General features: G+C 46.0%; 1 protein-coding gene across 1 annotated transcript in view; it reads left to right on the top strand.

Moving 5' to 3' along the window:
• The window catches only part of LOC127186427 (dedicator of cytokinesis protein 5-like), a gene marked incomplete at its 5' end in the record, with an annotated part of 60,130 nt that extends 39,047 nt beyond the window's left edge, over nt 1-21,083 (top strand). The window contains 9 exons of the mRNA XM_051142805.1: nt 2,245-2,380; nt 4,076-4,233; nt 5,709-5,790; nt 9,714-9,843; nt 12,632-12,704; nt 14,837-14,926; nt 15,591-15,733; nt 17,544-17,669; nt 20,761-21,083. Of these exons, the coding sequence (XP_050998762.1) occupies nt 2,245-2,380; nt 4,076-4,233; nt 5,709-5,790; nt 9,714-9,843; nt 12,632-12,704; nt 14,837-14,926; nt 15,591-15,733; nt 17,544-17,669; nt 20,761-20,936 (1,114 nt within the window). The remainder of the gene's footprint in view (nt 1-2,244; nt 2,381-4,075; nt 4,234-5,708; nt 5,791-9,713; nt 9,844-12,631; nt 12,705-14,836; nt 14,927-15,590; nt 15,734-17,543; nt 17,670-20,760) is intronic.
• Between the last annotated feature and the right edge of the window lie 215 nt (nt 21,084-21,298).

The raw sequence follows: 21,298 nt of genomic DNA, 5'->3' as shown, positions 1-21,298 counted from the left end.
GACTGGCAGTGTTGCAATTCAGATTCCCGGGTATGGTAAGCCACCCTTCCAGCCCACTGATTCAGTCTACACACTTGTGATGTGTCTGTCTCTGCAGCAAACTCCCGAATAGCGTGGGTAGATGTGCAACATCCCAGTACCACTGCCTTTCACCATATGGGAAATGTAGTCCATTCCTCTGCATAATAGTGGTCGTGGCCTGGGATTATGTTTTTAGCTAGCCCCTTCCAGAAGACCTCAGAAGCCTCCAGTTGGCCTTGCTGTGGTTTACTTCGCATTTAGTTTGTCTAGTTTGTGCTGATGTCATTTCTGCTTCTACCTTTGCCCCATGGCTTGAACCTCAGGACTCTGGCATATCCTTCACAGCCCTGTTAAAATAGATTGCATTAACCTGTTATGTAGATGCACTACGTTAACAAACTGTATTTAGAAACAGTCCCAGCCAAGGTAGGATACAGAATTCAGTCAGTTTCACAAACTCCATTGTTCACTTTGCTTCTCATACCTATAACCCTAGGAAGTGGCTATCATGAAATAGTTGGTGTTTTTCCAGTTTTATTTAGGGGGAGGTGAACTTGACTGATTTCTTTCCAGGTCACAAAGGCAATGGGAAAGCATTAACTTGAGGGCAGGCCCTGGTTCTGGGTCTCACTGCCCTGCAGTTAGATGCAAATCTCCTCCCCAGTACTTGACTCCTGTGATGGTTAATGTCGCCCAGACAGGGTCTGGAATCCCGTAGGAGACAGACAATCCAGGCGTGCCTGGGGGTGGGTTTCCACATTAGGTTAAGTGAGAAGGGGACACCCACCTTGAATGGGATGTGGCAGCGTTCTGTGGAGTTTGGACTGAGGAAGAGAAGCTGGCTGGGCGCCAGCACACACCTGCTTCCTCAGTGAAGATGCAGTGTGACTGGCTGCTGCTATGCCATGTATTCCTTTGACTGTGAGCCAGAGTCACCCTTCTTCCCTTAACTTGCGTTCTCATCAGAGTTTTTGTCATGACGACGAGAGACGTAACTACCCTAGACTCTGTGTGACTGCAGCTGCTGTAGCTGCACAGCCTGTCAAGTGGGCTCTTAGGACTTGTTATAAAGCCGAGATAGGACAAGGCTCTGTCCTTTTGTGACCTTGCCACAGTAAATTATCCTGGAGGTGCCCCCAAGGCCTGGCATGTCATGGTAATATCTCCCACACGACAGAGCATGCCTGCTTTCCCACACTTGTCCTTGGAAGCATCTCAGGAAACAGAGCCTCACTGCCAATACCTCCATGACCCAGCTCTGCCAGCATGACACCGTGGGTCTGGCTGCCTCCGGAAGGAAGCTGCCGGTGCAGATCGCTCATACGGAATTGCTGTAGGGCAGAGAGGAAGGAACTGAGGCGTGTGTGCTTTCTTCCCAAGGACATGGCACCTCTAGTTCTTACCCCTTGAGTGTTGCTATTCGAGCATCTGTGGGCGTCTTGGATGGAGTCTGAGCGCAGGGTTCTGTTCCCTCAGTCTCTGACTTCTTGGAACTCAGAAAAGTTATTTCTGCTTCTGTGCCCATTGGGCAAAAAGGCCTTGGTAGAGGGGTGTGCTTCTCTCAGCTCTTGCCATGTGGACCTCAGAACTTTCGTTGCCAGTTTTCGTGTGCCATTCTCTGCAGTTGGAGCAAACGCTTATCAGTGTTTACTATATGTGAGATTCTATTAGATACTTTACTGCCGTTAGCTCAGTCAAGTTCTTAGGATAAATTTGAAGGCTCGGAAAAATTGACACACGAAGGAAGGGGTCCAGAGCGAAGGGGTCCTAGAGAGAGCAGATATTAAAGCCAAGGTTCAGAGTACAGTGGGAACAATGGCAGAGCAGGCATAGAGATGGGTTATGGGAGGGTAGCCATCAGTACATCTTCCTTTAAGACAGTATTGAGTAAGGAAGTCAAGGAAGGCCTCAGAAGGATGGTGCCAGACCACAGGAGACTAGGGCAGGGAACCATGCAAAGAGGGCTTTGGCCACAACCATTGCCAATTTACTGTTCTTGTTTTGGCCCGGTTCCTTGGCACACGCACTCAGGTTTGGCTGGGTGGCCTGCTGAGCGGCGCAGCGTTATGTGGAAAGGAGGTAGAGATTGGAAGGAGGACATGCCTGGGCTCTGTCCAGCCCCTGCCCTTTCCTGCTGGGCCCCCTGGGCTTTCTGCCACAGGCTCATCTATAAAGAGTCTGGCAATGTGGAGGAGAGCTGCTTACCGCGTCCTTTCTCTCCAGAATGCTTGGACTGGATCTGGTTGTGCGTGATGACAATGGCAACATCCTGGATCCTGATGAGACCAGCACCATTGCCCTCTTCAGGGCCCATGAAGTTGCTTCTAAACGGATAGAGGAAAAGATCCAAGAGGAAAAGGTATGCTTCCTCCCGGGTGCAGGGCGGGCTGCTGGGATTTTGTGTTTTTGCTTTGGTTTTTAATGCCCAAAAGGAGTAGCAGCCAATAGAAACACAAATACCTTAAAACTCACATGTGAGTTTAAAAGTGGATATAAAGAATAAGGCCAGCATTTGTAGAAAACAGTGTTTTGTATTAAAAAAAAAAAAAAAACAAAAAAACCTGCAAAATGGTATACATGCTTCAGTGCTTGCATATGCACGGAGTAACTGGAATGGTAGATAAGAAACCAGCCATTAAAAGATTCCTCTGGACTTGAGTTCGGTTCCCAGCACCCACAGAATGCTTCACAACCATCCGTAACTCCAGTTCCAAGGGATCTGTGTATTCATCTGCTGTCCCCAGGTACCAGGCATGTGCATGGTACACAGACATACATGAAGTCACAACACTCATACAAATAAACTAAATATAAAAAAATAAAGATGACCCTGGGATGGAGAACTGGGTAAAAGGAAGGACTTTTTATATTATAATCTTCTGGATTGGGTATAAATCTTGTGATTTCCAAAATAAATCCATTTTAAATGACATGTTTGGGATGTTTTGAAAGTAATGAAAAATTAGAAAGGTGAAGAAAGGAAAAAAAAAAAAAAAGAGAAAAGGGTCAGCCATGATGTTCTGTTTTCTGTTTGCATGCAAAAAGACTTGTTTCTTCTCTCTCTCTCTCCTCTCTTTCTCTCTCTCTCTTTCTCTCTCTCTCCCCCCTCTCTCTCCCCCCCTCCCCCTCTCTCCCCCCCTCTCCTCCCTCTCTCTCTCTGTCTGTCTCTCTGTCTGTCTGTCTCTCTCTCTCTCTCTCTCTCTCTCTCTCTCTCTCTCTCTCTCTCTCTCTCTCTCTCTCTCTCTCTGTTTAATTGCTTTTGCTGTCTGGAGTGCAGTCATGATAATATGTGACAACCACTCCCATGTAACCTGTTGTCTCCTGTGAAGTTGGGTAGCAGATCAAGTGTTGCTGTTTTATGCTTCCTCCAGCATCCCGTCATAGGACACGAAAGCTTCCCAAGTCTGCTAAAAACTGAGTGATCACCCTGAGGCAGCATATGTTTATTTTCCACATGTATATATGTGGTGTGCATGCATGTAGGTATGTCTGCTTGCGTGTGGGCCCACATGAATATATGCAGAATATATGTAGCTAAGAAGTGTGGGAGCCAGAGGTCGACATTAGTGACTCCCCAGTCACTCTTCATCTTATTTACTGAGGCAGGGTCTCTCACTTGAACCCAGAGCTTCCCAGCTCTAGCTAGCCAGCTTGTTACACAATCCTGTCTCTACCTCCTGTACGCTAGGACCACAGACGGGCTGCTATTCCTCCCGTCCCTCTCCCCCCCCCCCCCCCCCCCCCCGGATTCCCATGAATGTTAGAGATCCAAATTTGAGTTTCCATTCTTCCACAGCAGGCACATTCTATGTCAAGCCGTCTCCTCAATCTCTTCGAAAGCACTTCACTGAGTTACTTGGGCTCCAGGCCCTGAACAGGACCACGTTGGCCATCTGATAATGCCGACGTGCTCGTTTGACTGAGGGATCATTGGTCCACGTCTGCTCGGTTCTCAGCATGTGCTTCTCCTCGGCTGTAGTAGCTGTCCCCTTGTTTGTAGGTTGGTTTCTCTGCCAGCATTAGCTCACGTCTTCTCTTCTATCCCCTGGCCCAGAGCATTTTGCAGAACCTGGACTTGAGAGGCCAGGCAATCTTCAGTACTGTCCACACCTATGGCCTCTACGTGAACTTCAAGAACTTTGTCTGTAACATCGGCGAGGACGCAGACCTATTCATGGCCCTGTATGACCCAGACCAGTCCACCTTCATCAGGTAAAGGAGACCTGTGCCATCTGGGCTTGGCCTTGCAACGTACAGTCTTTCCCCGCCCCTGTCCAGGAGCTCTTCACTGGGTTTGCGACAGGTATATGTCTCACAGGAGAAAATAAAGTCCTTTGGCTCTGATGCCTTTGTACAAGGATGCTGGCACCATGCGGCTTCAGCTCACACAATCTGTCATGCATAAATAGTGTGTTTAATAGTGCATAAAATAGCTGTCCGTGGTGGCGCAGGGCTAGTCTGGTCTACAGAGTGAGTTCCAGGACAGCCAAGGCTACACAGAGAAACCCTGTCTCAAAAATCAAAACAACAACAACAACAACAACAACAGAGTGACAAACTGCTTAGGACAGAGACAAGGATAAAGAACTCAGAAGGCCCTGCAGGAGGAATGAGAGATGATGTGGAACACGGTGCGGATCCAAGGCCCTGAGACTGAGCTGTAGGATTCTGCAGTGGTGAATGGCCATCATTATAAGTCTGTCCAAGCCCTTGGAGTGCACTGTACCAGGTGTGAGCTCCCCTGGCAGCTGTCGGCCATGGGGAAGGATGCTGATGATGTTTCTGTGCAGGTTCTGTTGTTATCGCTGCATAGTTGGGGCTGCGTGTTTGGGAACCCTGCTTTCAGCTCAACTCTGAACCAGGAACCCAAAACTACTGGGGAAAAAAATAGTCTACATAGAGGAAGTTTAAAGATGATAAGGAATAGCCAGAGCATGGTTGCTCCCCGGAGTGACTCTCCACTGAGCAACTCAGGAAATGAAGATTAATCTTCAAGAGGGTGGTGAAAAGTAGTTAACTGGGGCCTAGGTGTAGCTCAGCTAGGAGCGTGCTAGCTTAGCACTGACAAAGGCATAGGTTCAATCCCCAGTGTTGCATGCATCAGATGGGTGGCACATGAAAGGTGGAGGCAGAAGGGTCAGCTACACAGTGGGTTTGAGGCTAGCCTGGGCAACATAAGACCCTCTCTCAAAAAGTAAAAATCGCTACTTGTGTGATATGGACCATGAAGGATGGATCTGGAATGACTTACAAAATTAAGCTTTTATAAATATGGTCTCTTGAGACATGAGTTCATTGACTATCTCAAGCTGGTCGATTTACTATGTAGCCCAGGCTGGCCTCAAACAATGACATAGCCTCACAGACCTGGCCACCATGCCCAACTCTTAAAATTAAGCTGTCACTTCAGCAAAGTTGACGCTTGTATACAAGAAATTTGAGATGGACTACGGACCCCAGGCAAAAGAAGCTTATGAGATCCCATATCTGGGCCACCCTGAGCAGTGTCTGTCACTGTGTAGATGTCCCTGTAGCAAGGACTCTTTCAAAGACAGAAGCTGAGGGCTATGGTGCGTTTGTGCTTTCCCAGGATCTACCTCGCCATGGGACGGGATGCTTCTGCCTCTCGAGCAGTGTCTGCCCCGGGTGGCTTCTCCTTAACACTCATTTCCGGTTTTTCCTGCTAGTGAGAACTACCTAATTCGCTGGGGCAGTAATGGGATGCCCAAGGAGATCGAGAGGCTGAACAACCTCCAAGCAGTGTTCACTGTGAGTCCCGCCCTCCTTCATAAACACTTGCTGTCTTCATTTATTTTCTATGTCTGTGAGTATGCGTGTGTATGGGTGTGTTGCCACGACATAAGTGTGTGGAGGTCAGAAGCCAATTTGCAGAAGCAGCTTCTTTTTCCAGTGCGTAGGAACCCGGGGATTGAACTCGGGTCCTTAGTCTTGTCAGCAAGTGTCTTTATCCGTGGAGCTATGTAATTAGTCCAATCTCACCTCTGTTTCATCATTTTCTTCCTGTTTTGGGGGATACAAGTAAAAAGGAAAGCCATCATTGTCCTCAGAGTAGGAGTGACCCAGTCATTTATTCACTTAGTGAACACATGCAAGGTACAACATACTGATTTGCACACATGAGACAATCTGTGAGCCTTTTTTTTTTTTTTTAAAGATTTATTTATTATGTATACAGTGTTGTCTGCTTGTAGGCCAGAAGAGGGCATCATGTTACATTATAGATGGTTGTGACCCACCATGTGGTTGCTGGGAATTGAACTCAGGACCTTTGGAAGAGCCGGCGGCGCTCTTAACCACTGAGCCATCTCTCCAGCCCTGTGAGCTGTTTTTTGAGCAGCTTTTGTGCTGGTGGAAAACAATGATGACACAAGTAAATAAATATAAGCAACACCTACAATCCTGAAGTGCTTCAGGGGCTTTGCCAAAGTATTGCTGGCAGATTCTTATGTTTTAATTGTATATTTACTTATTTAACTTTTGTTTTCAATTTAGTTATACTTGCTTATTGACTTTATTATAATGGAAATGTTTTCCTACTCTTATTTTTTAAATTTATTTTTGAGATTATAATTACATTATTTCCCCCTTTTCTTTCCTTCCTGCAGGCCCTCCCCCTATACCTCTCCTTGCTCTCTTTTAAATGGATGGCCTCTTTATTTCATTAATTGTTGCTACATGCATATATGTGTATTCAGCTGTGTGTGTGTGTGTGTGTGTGTGTGTGTGTGTTCCTGTGCTAACACAGGTGTCATAGTTCAAGTGCAGAAGTCAGAGGGCAGCCTCTGGTGTTAATCCTCACCTTCCACGTTGCCTTAAGGCAGAGTCTCTTTGTCATCTGTCATTTCATATAAAAGGCTATTCTAAAGATTCTCCAGTCTCTGCCTTCTGCCTTACTTGGGAACATGAGGGTTACAGGTGTGTGCTACAGTACCCAGCTTTACATGAGTTCTGAGAATTTGGACTCAGGCTCTCAGGATTACATGATAAGTAATTTACACACTGAACCATCTCCCTGGGCCTGCAGCTTATGTTTTAAGTAGATTGATCAGGTGCTGGGAGTGCCTTAGCAAGCACTAGGCTGTGGGTTCAATGCCCAGCACTCCAAAACACATAAGTAAAAGACATTTGAGGAAGACAGTGGCATTGAAGAGAGTCAGCCATGCAGATTGCTAACTGGAAGAAGAGCTTCAGACCAAGATCATGGTGAGGGCAAATGTGATCCAGACTCTTCCGTCCGTCCTCCCACCCCAAAAAAATACTTCCTCTGAATAGAGGATTCCTAGTGCTCCTCTCTCCCGGGTGCTGCTGCATGGGTGCTTCTGCAGGGTGCTGCTGCATGGGTGCTCTGCAGGATGCTGCTGCATGTGCCTTGGGAGCCTGGCAATGCATGAGGCTGTTGTTTGGACCTGGCAACTGTTTTCTTTTTAGGTCAGAGCTTTCTGAGCTTCTCTCACTTACTTTTAAGGACACACCCTGGGTCCACCAGGACCCCTGGGAAACCTTGATGAGTGAAGGTTCCCTCTCTTCTTTCCTTCTCCCATCGGCCTACACCAGGGCTTCATCTACTGTCTCTGAGTCCAAGACTAGGAAAACTGAGACCACTTGTCTTGGTCCCTCTGTCAGCCTCCTCGCTCTAGGACACACTCCCAGGCTTCTCTGTCCCTATAGAGCTATTCCTGTCTCTCTACCCCTGCACGTGCAGGTATAGAACTTCCTGAGATTTCCTCCCCAGACTTTAGTGTTTGTTCAGTTTTGAAACCAAGTTAGGTTTTCCCTGCAGTCAAATGGCATTTACAAGACCATGTATAGATTTTTTAAAGGTACTGTTAAATCATTGATTTATTATTTATTTATTATTATTATTAAAGCTGCAATTGCTCTTTCTTTTCCTGACCCCACACCCTCTTCCAGCCAGCAGAAAGTCATCTAGTATGTAAATTTCATGTCTAGCCTTTTGAATTAAATTAACTGTGGTGGCCATGCCCTTGGTCATTAAGCAGTCTTCCGAACTCACTTATAAATGACTGTGTATTATTTAATGATATCAATGTGCCACAGTTTCTAGAACCTGCCACTCAGTGACTTTATTTTCGAGGAATGGATGCTTTGCAGAACCTCAAGCAGAGAGTCAGGGCAGGTGACGGCTGGCGTATATTGCTGTCTCTGTAATGTGTCTCCGGCAAATTACAGGGCGTAGATTTGGAGTGGTTATTTGAAAAGTAATTCTTGATTCAGTAAGAAGGCTGGGGCTGCTGTTTCATAAAAGGGTTCTGAGATATAATGAAGTTATTTTTGATGTTAAGTGAATGAGATGTATAAGCTCATTTCTGGGTCACTCGTCCCTCCTTAAGAATACACACACAGACACACACACACACACACACACACACACACAGACACACACACACACACACACAGATATAGACAGACACAGATATAGACAGACACAGACACAGACACACACACACAGACAGACACACACACACACACATTGACACACACAGACACATACACACAGACACACACAGACACACACACACACAGATATAGACAGACACAGACACACACACACACAGACAGACAGACACACACACATTGACACACACACACACACACACACAGAGATATAGACAGACACAGACACACACACACACAGACAGACAGACACATACACACAGACACACACACACAGACACACACACACACACACACACACACACACACAGATATAGACAGACACAGACACACACACACACAGACAGACAGACACACACACACACATTGACACACACACACACACACACAGAGATATAGACAGACACAGACACACACACACACAGACAGACAGATACATACACACAGACACACACACACAGACACACACACACACACACACACACACACACAGATATAGACAGACACAGACACAGACACACACACACAGACAGACAGACACACACACACATTGACACACACAGACACATACACACAGACACACAGACACACACACACACCAGCTTCAGCTGCAAACAAGAGCACTTCCACCCCCACACTTGCTATTCAGTGTTCATAGAGAGGGCTTCTCAGGATGTGGGTAAGGAACCTCACAAAACCATGCCTGGATTACACTTGCCTCCAAGATGTTTAGAAGATGAACTGGGGGTAAGAAGGGGTGGGGCAGTTGAACATATTTGTAATCCCGGCGCTTGAGAGATGAAGGCAAGAAGATCTAGAGTACAAGGTCAACACCAGTTACATAGCAAGATCAAGGGCAGCCTGGGCTCTCACGGCCTTCTGTGGATGCTCAGTGAATGTTAGCATCATGCAAGTGTTTATGTCATTTGACAGTGACGTGTGTCTTGTACTAAGACATGAGACATGCAGCGGAAAGACCTGAAGTGTCAGAAATGTCCTGGCTTTTAACTCCTTGCCCACCTCTCTACCTACAGATGTTAGACTGACCCTGGCCTCGTCTAGAAATGTGAAATAGGGACCAGGGACGGAAAGGACCACATTTTCTAGATAAATAGAAAATCATTTCCTCTGCTGCTACAGTAGTCCTTGGGAGGGCGGGAAGAGAGGCGTTGCTGTGGTGTCTCAGCGTGGGGTAGCGTGCTCCGAGCAGGACAGGACAGCACAACCAACTTCTCTCGTGTGCTCTCTGCCTTCAGGACCTCAGCAGCACAGACCTCATCCGGCCACGCATCAGCCTCGTGTGCCAGATTGTCCGCGTGGGCCGCATGGAGCTGAAGGAGGGCAAGAAACACACCTGTGGCCTCCGGAGGCCTTTTGGAGTGGCAGGTACAAGGAAAGCCCAGAGGCCAAGGAACGTGGCACAGCTTCTGGGAACCCTCTTTCTCACAGCTTCTAAAAGACCTAATTGTGGACACCGCCCCTCTGCCCCACCCCCCCACCTCCGCATCATCTGATCACAGATTTGGCAAAGTCCCATTTTGGGCATATTTCCAAAAAAAGAATTGACAAGAAAGGTGTCAAAGAAACACCACGCTCCCAGTGCCGAAGGGGGAATATGCCATTCAAGTGTGCACCAGTAGATGAATGGATAAATAGGAGGTTTTATTCGGCCTTAAAAGGGAAGGAAATTCCAACTCATGCCACCACATGGCTATACATGGAGACGTTAAGCTAAGCAGAATAAGCCATACATGAAAAAAAGCCAACTCCTGTAGGATTCACTTTTATGAGCTACTTAGAAGAGTCTGGTTCAGGAAGGCGGCTGGATGGGGTTACCAGGGCTGAAACAGAGGAGGGAATTGCTTATTGAGGGAAGCGCTCTAGGGGCAGATGACGGTGATGTTTTCTCAAGGTGAGCGTGCTTACTTCCACTGAACCGTACACTTAAAGATGGGTAGGACGGCAACTTCCAGGCAACATATATTTAATCGCCACTTAAAGCAATGAGAGGAGATAGGGAAAAGAAGGTAGGTGGCTGGCTGGAGGGCAGACCGAGATGGCAGGAGGGAGGGCTGTCTAAAAAAGTAATGGTTCATGTTGTCAATAGTTGGTCTTCGGCACATAGCATTCATGCCCCAGGATGACCAGTTCTCTCTTCTTGAGTCTTGTTGACCCATGTAACCACTGACTGTGTTTCCTTTGTGGCCAGCACTGTGTCTCACACACAGTAGGACTGCTTGCTACCATGTGCTCTGGCGCCTCACTGTGAGCCACTGCAAAGTGTTGACCCTGCTTAGGAGACTCAGCTCTCAAAGGCAACTATGTGTCACTGAGGGTCTTCCAGGAGGGCCCTTAGCTTAAAGCAACCCTCAGGGATCAGTGGTGCTTTTTGAAAGTCATCATGAAATGTCAGAAGTTTGCTCCTGGCACCAGGGCCAGATATTCCACATTCATTAGTTAACCTGGTGGCTTCCGTGGATAAGGACACCTCCCTGTCCCATGGGACTGTCTATGTGCCGTGTCTTTGGAACTGTTCCCATCACTGCTGCTCAAGGAGTGCCTAGGGAAACAGTATTGTTTTTTGATTGGCTTTTTGAGACACAGTCTCTGTAGCCCCGGCTGGCCTGGAGCTTACAGGCTTTCTTAGCCTTTCAAGTGCTGAAACTATGGGTATGTGCTACCCTGCATTGCTTAGCATTGCTATGCTGTCAGGTATGAAAGTGGAGTTTCAAAAGATACAAGGAACCCAGGTCTGTCTAGCCCTCCACATGGCAATGTATTTATTTATCTATAAAATAAAGATGTATTAGAGGTCACTGCCATTCATAACAGGCCAACAACACTAAAATATTAAACCAGGGGCTTTTGTGTACTTTGCTATATTAGTATCTGTGTGTGTGTGTGTGTGGGAGAGGGGGAGAGTGTGTGTATCTGGGGTACTGGATGCAGAGAGGACTAATTCTTAATCAGCCTTGATGCCAGTCGTTAACCCAAGTTAGGTGCCATGAGATGACGACACTAACTGATGAGATCCTCCGTGGCTTTTGGTGCAGTCTTTTTAAAATAATAAGATCCTGTAAGGAGAACAGCAAGCTGCAGGTGATGCCCAGCTGTGCGCTCCTTCGCAGCTAGCACCAGCATTATCCCCTGGCTCAGTGGACCTTATTGTCTGAGTGTGTTTCTCAGTACTTACGGCTCTTGTCTTCAGACAATCTATCTGGGATGTGGAGAAATGGATTGCTAATGTGTGTTTTATGGCTAGACTGTGATTTATTAAGCAGTTTCACCTCTTCAGAGGGTCCTGCCTCATGTCAGCCAGCAGCAGCTTTGCAGCTTTCTTATTAATCCTCCGCATGTAGCTGGGCGAGGTTGGTTGTGTGATCTGGCTTAGTGGTCACTGAATTCATACCCTGGCTTTGCTAAAAAGGTCAAACTTGATTGTGCCCATGTGGGCTCCTGTGGGCTCCATTGGTACCTTGCCTCCCGGGAGTGTGCAAGGTCCTGGATTAAATCCCAATGCTGCAAAACAAAGCAAACAGAACAAATAAACACAGCCAACAACCAAAACAAAGCTTGTGACCAAGAGCAAGTTAACCCTTCCCGTCCCTTAAGGGGGAGTGCTCCTCACAGCTGTGTAAATGAGACAGTGGATGCAGCAAACTTACCACCTGGCTCTCCTGAAGTGCTCTCCTGGGATAGGGGTGTGGGTGGACCAGTTGCTGGTGGCCTGTTTTCTGATGCTCTTAATGCTGTTATAGAAACCAGGAGTTTATCAAATCATCAAAGACACAGGTGGCCACTTTGAATCTTGAGTTTCTCTCCAGACTGTTAATTCTTCTGACAGGCCTGCTGCAAATATGTATTCTCTATGGCTTTCAGTGAAGGCTTACCAAAAATAAATAAGTAAAAAAATAAATAAAAATAAAGAACAAACAAACCAGGCTTATGTTTCTGAGGAATTTAGCAACTCAGTCTTTCGGAGTTTTAAAGATGTATCCTCTAGCAGTGGATAGAGAAAATCTGAGCCTTTCATGACTTGTTGCCCCACTGGGTGTGGTCTATTAGGTAACTGTTGTTGCTTGGTGCTTGCTTCTTCTGGTGTTCTGTGTTTGCTGATACCCTCCTTTTCTCTACAGCTCAGGGAGGCCTCTAATGATGTTTATCTCTCTCCTAGTGATGGATATTACTGATATCATACACGGGAGGGTGGATGATGAAGAAAAGCAGCACTTTATCCCCTTTCAGCAGTGAGTATCTGGCACTTATCCCCGGCGACTGGAGGGACAGCTTAGCCGTTCTGGTGGGGCATGGATGCAGAAGCAGGAGGGAGGAACTTTTCTGGTTTTGGAGAAGTAAAGGCGTTTCCGCTGGAAGACTACCTGGGACCTCTGCAGAAGACTTAAAGAGAGTATCCTGACTCAGTAGAAATAACTGGAGGAATATAAAACAGATGTGCACTGAGATCCAGAGAGTGTTGTCATTTGATTGTCAAGAGGTGCCATAGTGTATCTGCCTTCTGTTGTGTTGAGCAGGTTTAACTAAGGGTCTCAAGACTTCTCAGACTGGATAATGTATATGAATTGTCAGGGCAAACTTGTTAGAGTGAACATTTACTCTGGTAGGTCTGACTGCATCTGACGAGCTTCTGAGTATGGCTGTTAGCGCTGGTCCAGGGAGCACACTCATAGTAGCCAGGGGTTCGTCAGGAAGAGTGGGAAGGGCTTGCTATGGTCCCTGTGAGGAACTGGGGGAGCCAGTATCGTCGCACAGGCCAGGATAAGCGCAGAACTTGACCCAAGCTCTATGCTGGGCTGCAGGACCTGGAGCCATCCCTGCTCCTGTGGGCTATAAGGGGACAAGCCCCTGTAATTATCTCAAGTTCAAGTGGGAGCAATGTGGCCACTCAGCACACATGACGGTGGCCCAGGAAGAGGCCAAATAGTTTCTGGAAATGACCCCCATATCTATCAGGAGTTACGCGCCAGTTACAGGACATTGTCTCACTTAACTTGCACTGGCCACTGCAGGCTGATAGGACAACTGGAATTTTAGAAGCCAGCCTCAGGATATTTGAGTGAAAGGATCTTTTTAAAATTCATGTGAGTGATGGGGCTGGAGAGATGGCTCAGTGGCCCACGGCACTAGCTGCTCTTCCAGAGGACTGAAGTTTGTTCCAGAACATATATTGGGAGATTCCTAACCGCCTGTAACTCCAGAGGGTCTGTTGCATCTTGTAGCTCCTGCAGGCAACTCCACACATGTGGCAGATACTCACCCAGACACACAACACACACATGTAAATAAAAAAAATCATATATGTATATGTACATGCACACAAATCATATGCAAATGGTGGAAAGGCATAACTGTACGAGAAAAGTCCTTTTTTAAATCTTACTTAGTGTTAAGAAACACAAGTCACGAGGGGCATGGTGGCGCGCGCCTTTAATCCCAGCATGAGGGAGGCAGAGGCTGGCAGATCGCTGTGAGTTCAAGGCCAACCTGGTCTACAAAGTGAGTCCAGGACAGCCAAGGCTACACAGAGAAACCCTGTCTCGAAAAAAAAACAAAAAGACCAAACCAACCAACCAAACAAACAAAAAACCCGCAAGTCAACTGGGTGTGGCAGTAGCAGCATACACCTTTAGTCCAGCACTCAGGAGGCAGAGCCAGGCGGATCTCTGATCTCTGAGTTCAAAGCCAGCCTGGTCTACAGAGCGAGTTCCAGGACAACCAAGGCTACACAGAGAAAACTCTGTCTGGAAAACCTGAAAACAAAAACAAAAGCAAAACAAAACAAAACAAAAAAAACAAAAACAAAAAAAAGAAAAATGAACAAAATAATAAAGAAAAAAGAAAAAGAAAAAGAAAAGAAACACAAGTCAGTGATCTCTAGTACCACAGTATACGCCAGCACAGACTCCAACAAGTGTAAATTGAACAGCTTAAAATGTAAGTTTTACAGGACAATAGAACCTCTTATATAATAATGAGCTCTGGAAAGCTATTTTAATTCACACATCATATTTTCAAACAAAATATTTTAAAAAACATAGAAAAATTGATGGGCTAACTCTCCTCCAATCTGTAACTTATATATAGGAATAAACTAAGAAATATTTGCAACATATGTTAGAAGATATCTTGATAATATATATATATATATATATATATATATATATATAAAATGGAGAGTAACTAGATTATAGGAAGGAAATAAACACACAAAGAAATGGTATGCAGATCCATAAAGGATCAGAGAAACTCAGTTGAAAACAAAGTTAAGCTTGGGGCGTGGCCAGCTCTTAAAGTGTATTAGGCATTCTTTTGGTGGCTGAAAGGAAACCCGTGTTTCTCATCTGTGTATACATTGTTACAGTGCGCTCAACAGGAAAAGGCACCTGACACTGGACAACTCACCTCAGTCCCCAGGTCCCTCATGGCGGAAGAAGAGAACTGACCCCCACAGGTTGTGCTCTGATCTTCACATGAGTGCCATGGCACACACCACACCCAGACACACACACATACACACACCCAGACACACACACACTAAAAGTACATGAATAAAAAACATTAAGCCTTAAGTTTTCTTTTCTGTGAAGAATGTACCGCCCAATTAGCTGATGGTATCTATTGGTTTATTTATGATTTCACCCCACTTTTTGTCGTTCCCTATTTTTCCACAGTAAATGTACTATACATAATTATATTTAAAATACAAGAATTCTCCACTTTCAGTCTTAAGCCTTGTACGTTTGCAGTTAATAGTGTGGGAGCATATGTCAAGTAGATTTCCTGTTTTCCTGAGGTTGCTCCTAGTTATTTTAAAAATATACATTTAATAGTTTTCAATGTCTTGGAGGGTAGATACTCTACTTAGCGACAGTTGTTTTTGTATTTGTACTATGGTGGGGGCTCCATGTTGACTGTAGCCTGGTCTGTTGGGGCCTGTGCAGGCACTTAATCCAAAGCAGTGATTTCCTGTAAATTCTATTTGACGTCAGAGCCCTCTGGTGAGGGATTTTGATTATATTTCCAGATTGCTCCCATAAGAGCTGCATGTTCTCAAGTCACACTTGAGAGACTTTCTCTACTTCCGGCTTCCTCCTTACCTTCCCTGTCTTCCGCAGAATCGCCATGGAAACCTACATCCGCCAGAGACAGCTCATCATGTCACCCTTGATAACCTCACATGTGATCGGAGAGAATGAGCCTCTCACTTCGGTTTTAAATAAAGTGATAGCTGCAAAGGAAGTGAATCACAAAGGGCAAGGTACGCAGTTGGCCCTGGCGGACGGGAGGGAGGGAGCATCCCAGAGTAAGGTCCATCATGGCCCTGCACTTTCACAGTCCCTTCCCCTGGGACAGTGCCCTCCTCAGACATCTCCTCCTGAGGAGCCTCAGACACTCACCCTCCCTGGTGGGATCAGGGTTGAGTTAGTAAGTTCTGTGGTACAGACATTTCTCCGGTCGGTCTTTTTGTCTACCTTCTGTTCCCAGGGTTACCTCCAAGTAAATGTGCCAACAAAATGTGGAGTGAAATGTACACTGTGCCCTCAGTAGGACGGCCATTAATCTTTGTCTCCCGATTTCTCAGAAGGCCAGATAACAGTTCAGTTTTTTTGTAAAGCTTGACCAGGGTGACCCCATTTTAACATCTAGCCTGGTAGGGTAGGGATGAGGTCCAGTTCCCTGGGTTGGCACCTAAGTATCTTCTAACTGCCCGGTACTGTCGGTTGAAGTCATCCTGTGGTGTCTCTTTCTGTATCGGAGCTTTCCCCGTGTTAGGGCCCTGCTCAGGGTCTCTCAGAGGTCGGAATTCTGGGTCAGTGTGAGGAACACGCTTCAGCACAGATGTATGGGTCTGTGTTACCTGTCCTGAGCCTCAGGGTGCTCACCCTACACGCCCTCCCTGTCTGGAAGGTGCCAAGCAGGCTCTGGTCCTCATGTATTTAAATGTACACTTTGAGTCTGTATTATCTAACAGATATGAGTTTCCTGGTCTCCCGTCTCAGATTTTTTTTTTTTAAAGGAAGATAATTATTCTTCTATCTTTTTAAGTTTTCCCAGTTTTTGGTTTACAAACTGTCCACGAACTTCTGCTTCTCCGTGAGTGTTGTGTTCCTGTCCTATTTCCTCATGAGTCTCTTTAGCACCTGTTTCAGTGCGTAGCTTTGTATGTGGAAACTTTCAGTTTATATATGGATAACTATTTTGCTTTTAGAATTTGTTTAAGAAATGATTAATTCTGGGGCCTGTGTGATGGCTTGGGAGTTAAGAGCACTTTCTGCTCTCGCAGAGGACCTGGGTTCAGTTTCTAGTGCCAGATCATCTGATGACCCTTCTGATATCCCGAGACATCAGACACGCATGTGGTACGAAGACAATGCGTGCAAGCTGAACGCTCATACACCTAAAGTAAAAATAAATAAAATCTTTAATTTTCAGAGACTTAACAGCTATTCATGTTTTCTCCTTTCAATATCCTCTTAGTTTTTAAATGATGAGTAATTTACTTTTGTGTGTCTGAGTATCTGTTACATGTGTGGGTGCCCACAGAGACCAGACGAGGGTGCCAGATTCCTTGGGGGGCATGTTACAAACAACTGTGAGCTGCCCAACGTTGGTGCTGGTATTCAAATCCAGGTCCTCTGGAAGAGCCACAGGAGCTCTCGGTCATTGCATCGTGTCCAGCCTCTGAAAGTCGTGTCTTCACTGGTGCTCTGCTTCTGCCATCGTATTAAATGGCCACGTGCTGTGTATGTAGTCCCACAGTTTCCACTGATACATGTGTCTTTTCTGCCACCACTGCCACATAATGTTAGACTTAGAACAAACAGATTTTGCTATCAACTAGGATAATCTCTACTGGTTTTTGTTGTTGTTGTTGTTGTCCACTGAAGTCTGTTGACTTCTTAAGGAAGTCCTCTTATGCGTCTGAAGGAAGTGTCATTGGACTGATGCCACTCTGGGAGGTTTGCGTGTTATCATGAGGTGTCTGGTAGGTCTCTCACAAGCTTCTATGTGTGTGTTGCAAAGATTTTACAGAGAACTGGAATTTTGTCCCCTTTTTTCCTTTACAGGTCTTTGGGTGTCCTTAAAGTTATTGCCGGGTGACCTCACACAGGTTCAGAAGAACTTTTCACACCTGGTGGACAGATCAACAGCAATAGCTCGGAAAATGGGCTTTCCAGAAATCATCCTGCCAGGTACACACTAGTCTCGTTTTGTGTTTCTTTTCCCTGTTGGAAGGAAGGATTGCCTCTCTTTGGACAGTTGAGGTAATCTGCATCCCTAAGAGGATGTCATTCGGGGCTAATGCCATCAAGCAACCGGTGACAGAGTTCCAACATCCTAAAAAGACTGTTCAGTGGGAAGAATCAGGAAAGGGTCTTTAAGAATCACTCTGCACTCTCAATGACTCTTCCCCATCCTGTTCTTCACAGATGCTTCCCCCAACTTGACTTCCTTCTCAGGGAGCAAACTGGTACCCCAGTGCCTTCAGTCCCTCGACAAGCGCATTTTCTCCGTGTGCCATCCTCTACCTTGGGCCCCCGTGCTCAGCTCTGTCTCTGCAAGACCCCCTGTTTTATTCCCCTGAACTCTTGACTGTACACTGCTCACCCCATTCTGCACGTTCCCCGTTCTTGCTCTGCTCTCACCTTTGTTGCCACGTGTTGGTGGCCACCTGCAGTTGCATTCCCCCAAGTTCACTGACTTCACCCATTTAGTTCTCTAATATCCATAGTAGACAAAGGGAATCATACTGTAAGGAACTTGATTAATATTTGTTAGTATTAATGAGGCTTGTGCACAGCCAGTCATATCACATCTGAAAAATTTTAAGAGACCAACTTGCTATCTATTACATGAGAGCAGATTTTTTTTTTAGAGCAATTGAGATTTTTTTCTTTTCATCATCAAGAAGTTAAGAGGCAGTAGTTTGTGGGATTTTGTTTGTTTGTTTGTTTTTGTTTTTTGTTATGTTTTGTTTGGTTGGTTTTGGGGGTTCTTTTTGTTGTTTTTTGTTGTTGTTGTTGCTTTTTTTTTTTTTTTTTTTTTTTCCGAGACAAGGTCTCTCTGTGTAGCCTTGGCTGTCCTGGAGTCACTTTGTAGACCAGGCCGGCCTCAAACTCACAGTGATCCACCTGCCTCTGCCTCGCATGTGCTGGGATTAAAGGTGTGTGCCACCATGCCTGGCAGAGGCAGTAGTTTTTATACATACACATTGCCTGAGAATGAAGGGTGTTTCCGTGAACACTCACAGAATGAGTGAGTAAGCGTTTCCAGAAAGGGAGGATGTTATGTCTTCTTTTTCATAAGAACAGATCCATTGCAAAGCTTTTCACCAACTACAAAAGCACCAACATTCGAGGGAAGTGTTTTGCTTCCTCATTGTTTAGTTGCTGTGTTTGAGACAGGTTCTCAGTGAGGCCAGGCCGACTTGGAACTTGAATCAACCTATCTGCCTTGGTCTCTGATTGCTAGGCCAACAGCCATGCACTGCCACACCCAGCTGTCTTAACTGTTTCAACAAGTAACTGTTGACAATATGCTCTTCTACAGACAGCTTTACTGTTAAGCAAGACAGGCGTCTGAAAACAGAAAAATTTATTTTCTAGACACATTGGCTTTATCTTGGAAATATTACAATAATTTTTATCAGCAGGGTTGACTCAGAACACCAGGGCTGTGATAGCCTTTAAAATGCCATCTAGGACAGTGGTTTGCGTGCTGTTCCGTGGATGTCAGCAAGGTCACCTCAGGAGCTCTACAGCACAGAAGTGCATGGGTTTAAGATGTCACTCAGTGGTGACACTTGCTTAGTGTAGCGAGGCCCTGGGTTCCCTTCCTAGACCTGATGGGGAAAGAGAGAGGAGGAGGGAGGAGACAGTGGCTGGCTTGACTCATTGGTGCATGCCTGCCTGTAATCTGACCACTGTGGAGGGTGAGTCAGGAGGGTCATGAGTTGGAGGTCAGCCTGGCTGACACTGTTGATGGGTCATTCCCTCCTCTGAACATTGTCTTCCCTTCTCCCTGAGGGACACTGCAGTCTGTTTTGCTGGTTGCCCTGGGGCTTTCTCCAGACACCCTTAGTCACTCTTCAGTGTCTGGCCCTTACACCCTGCTTTAGTTGCTGAGGGCTACCTTAACAAAACACCACAGAAAAGGGCCCGTGACAGTGGAGATTTATTCTTTCAGGTCTCTGGAGGCCCCGTGTATTCAAGACCAAGGTGTCTGTGTGGAGGATCTTCCCTAGGCTTGCAGGCAGCCATCTTCTCTTCCTCTGTGTCTGTGTGTTCTGCCCGCCCCCCCCAATAAGTACATCAGTCATATTGGAAAATAACCCGATTTCACTTTAAATAAATGTTCTGTCTTCCAATACGGGCATTCCGAAGGACTTAGGTTTCTACATAAGAATAAAGAGAGGCCCAGTTCAGCCCCTAATAGATTGGCTTTCCTTGTCAACAATAGCCTATACTCACCTGACAATTGTCTTTGTCCGCTTCCTTAGCACCAAGCCTCCTTTGGCCTTCAGGCGGGCTAGCCATCTCCTTCCTCCATCAAGATTCCTGCGTACTCTTACTACCCCCAACTAGATTACTCTCTTCTTTTCTTTTAACCAAGTATTCCTTTCTCAGCGTTCAGTGCGCCTGCCTGTCTCTGTGAGTGTGCTGCTGGTGTTCCTTGGTTATGTCTTCCCGGGAACCATGCTCACATCCAGCTAGCCGCATGAACAAGATGCCTGGAAGACACTATTAAAAATCTAATGGATAGCCTAGCCGAATATGATGTGCAATTATTAGACATATATTCCTAAATGGAACAAAGAATCACTGACGAAAAGAATTAAATCCCTGAGGTGCCTTAGTGGATAAAATGTCCTACCCTACACCCTGGATGACCTGTAGAGCCCACATTAAAAAAACAAAAAAACAAAAACAACAACAACAACAAAAAAAACCCAAAAAACCTTTTGCAGTGGCTCATATCTGTAATTTCAGCACTCCTACAAGGTGAGGGACCGAGCTGGAGGCAGGAGAAATACTCAGAAGCTTGTGAATTTAGGAGGCAGCTGTAGAAAAAAATTAATTTTTATAAAACGTGCACATCAAAGACATCTTGATACGTACTGAAAGGTGGAATGAGAGAGCAGTGAAAGACTTCTGTGGAATAAATAGGTCATTACTGTAACGAGACCATTTCATGTTTAGTTTACCTCTTGTGTGTTATATTGTGGTACTTGGAGGTGAGTTCTCTCAGCCAGCGGCACTCACAGGAGGGCTTGTCGTGTTGTAGGGGATGTTCGAAATGACATTTATGTCACCCTCATCCACGGGGAGTTTGACAAGGGGAAGAAGAAGACACCTAAGAACGTGGAGGTGACCATGTCTGTGTTTGATGAGGAAGGCAACCTTTTGGAGGTACATAGCATCCCCCACAAATCCCACCGCCATCACACCTGCTCTGTGTAGCAGCTGACCCGCTGTCCCTACTTACAGTCAGCACTCCCCATACCAGGGGTTTAGTTCTTCCTTTCCTGGGTTTTCGTTCTTACTTGATTTGTTTCTGTTTTTGAAGAAAGGGTCTCACTAGGTAGCTGAGGCTGCCTCTGCCTCCTGAGTGCTGGGAACCACAGGCATGCAGGAGCATGTTTGCTTTCTCATAAGGAAAACCAAAATACCTAAAGCTTGATAAACATGTGATTTTCCACCGGACATTTTTACTCTCGGGGCCATTTAGACCTATTTGTTGTTTCCCCTGTGCAGAGATATTGCAGGCCCCTTAGACTTTAGGGTCTTATGTTCTTTGACTTTTTCAAGCCATGTGGCTACAA

This window comes from Acomys russatus, unplaced genomic scaffold (assembly GCF_903995435.1).
Source record: "Acomys russatus unplaced genomic scaffold, mAcoRus1.1, whole genome shotgun sequence".
Lineage (NCBI taxonomy): Eukaryota > Metazoa > Chordata > Mammalia > Rodentia > Muridae > Acomys > Acomys russatus.
This window is presented reverse-complemented; position numbering and strand designations above follow the sequence as displayed.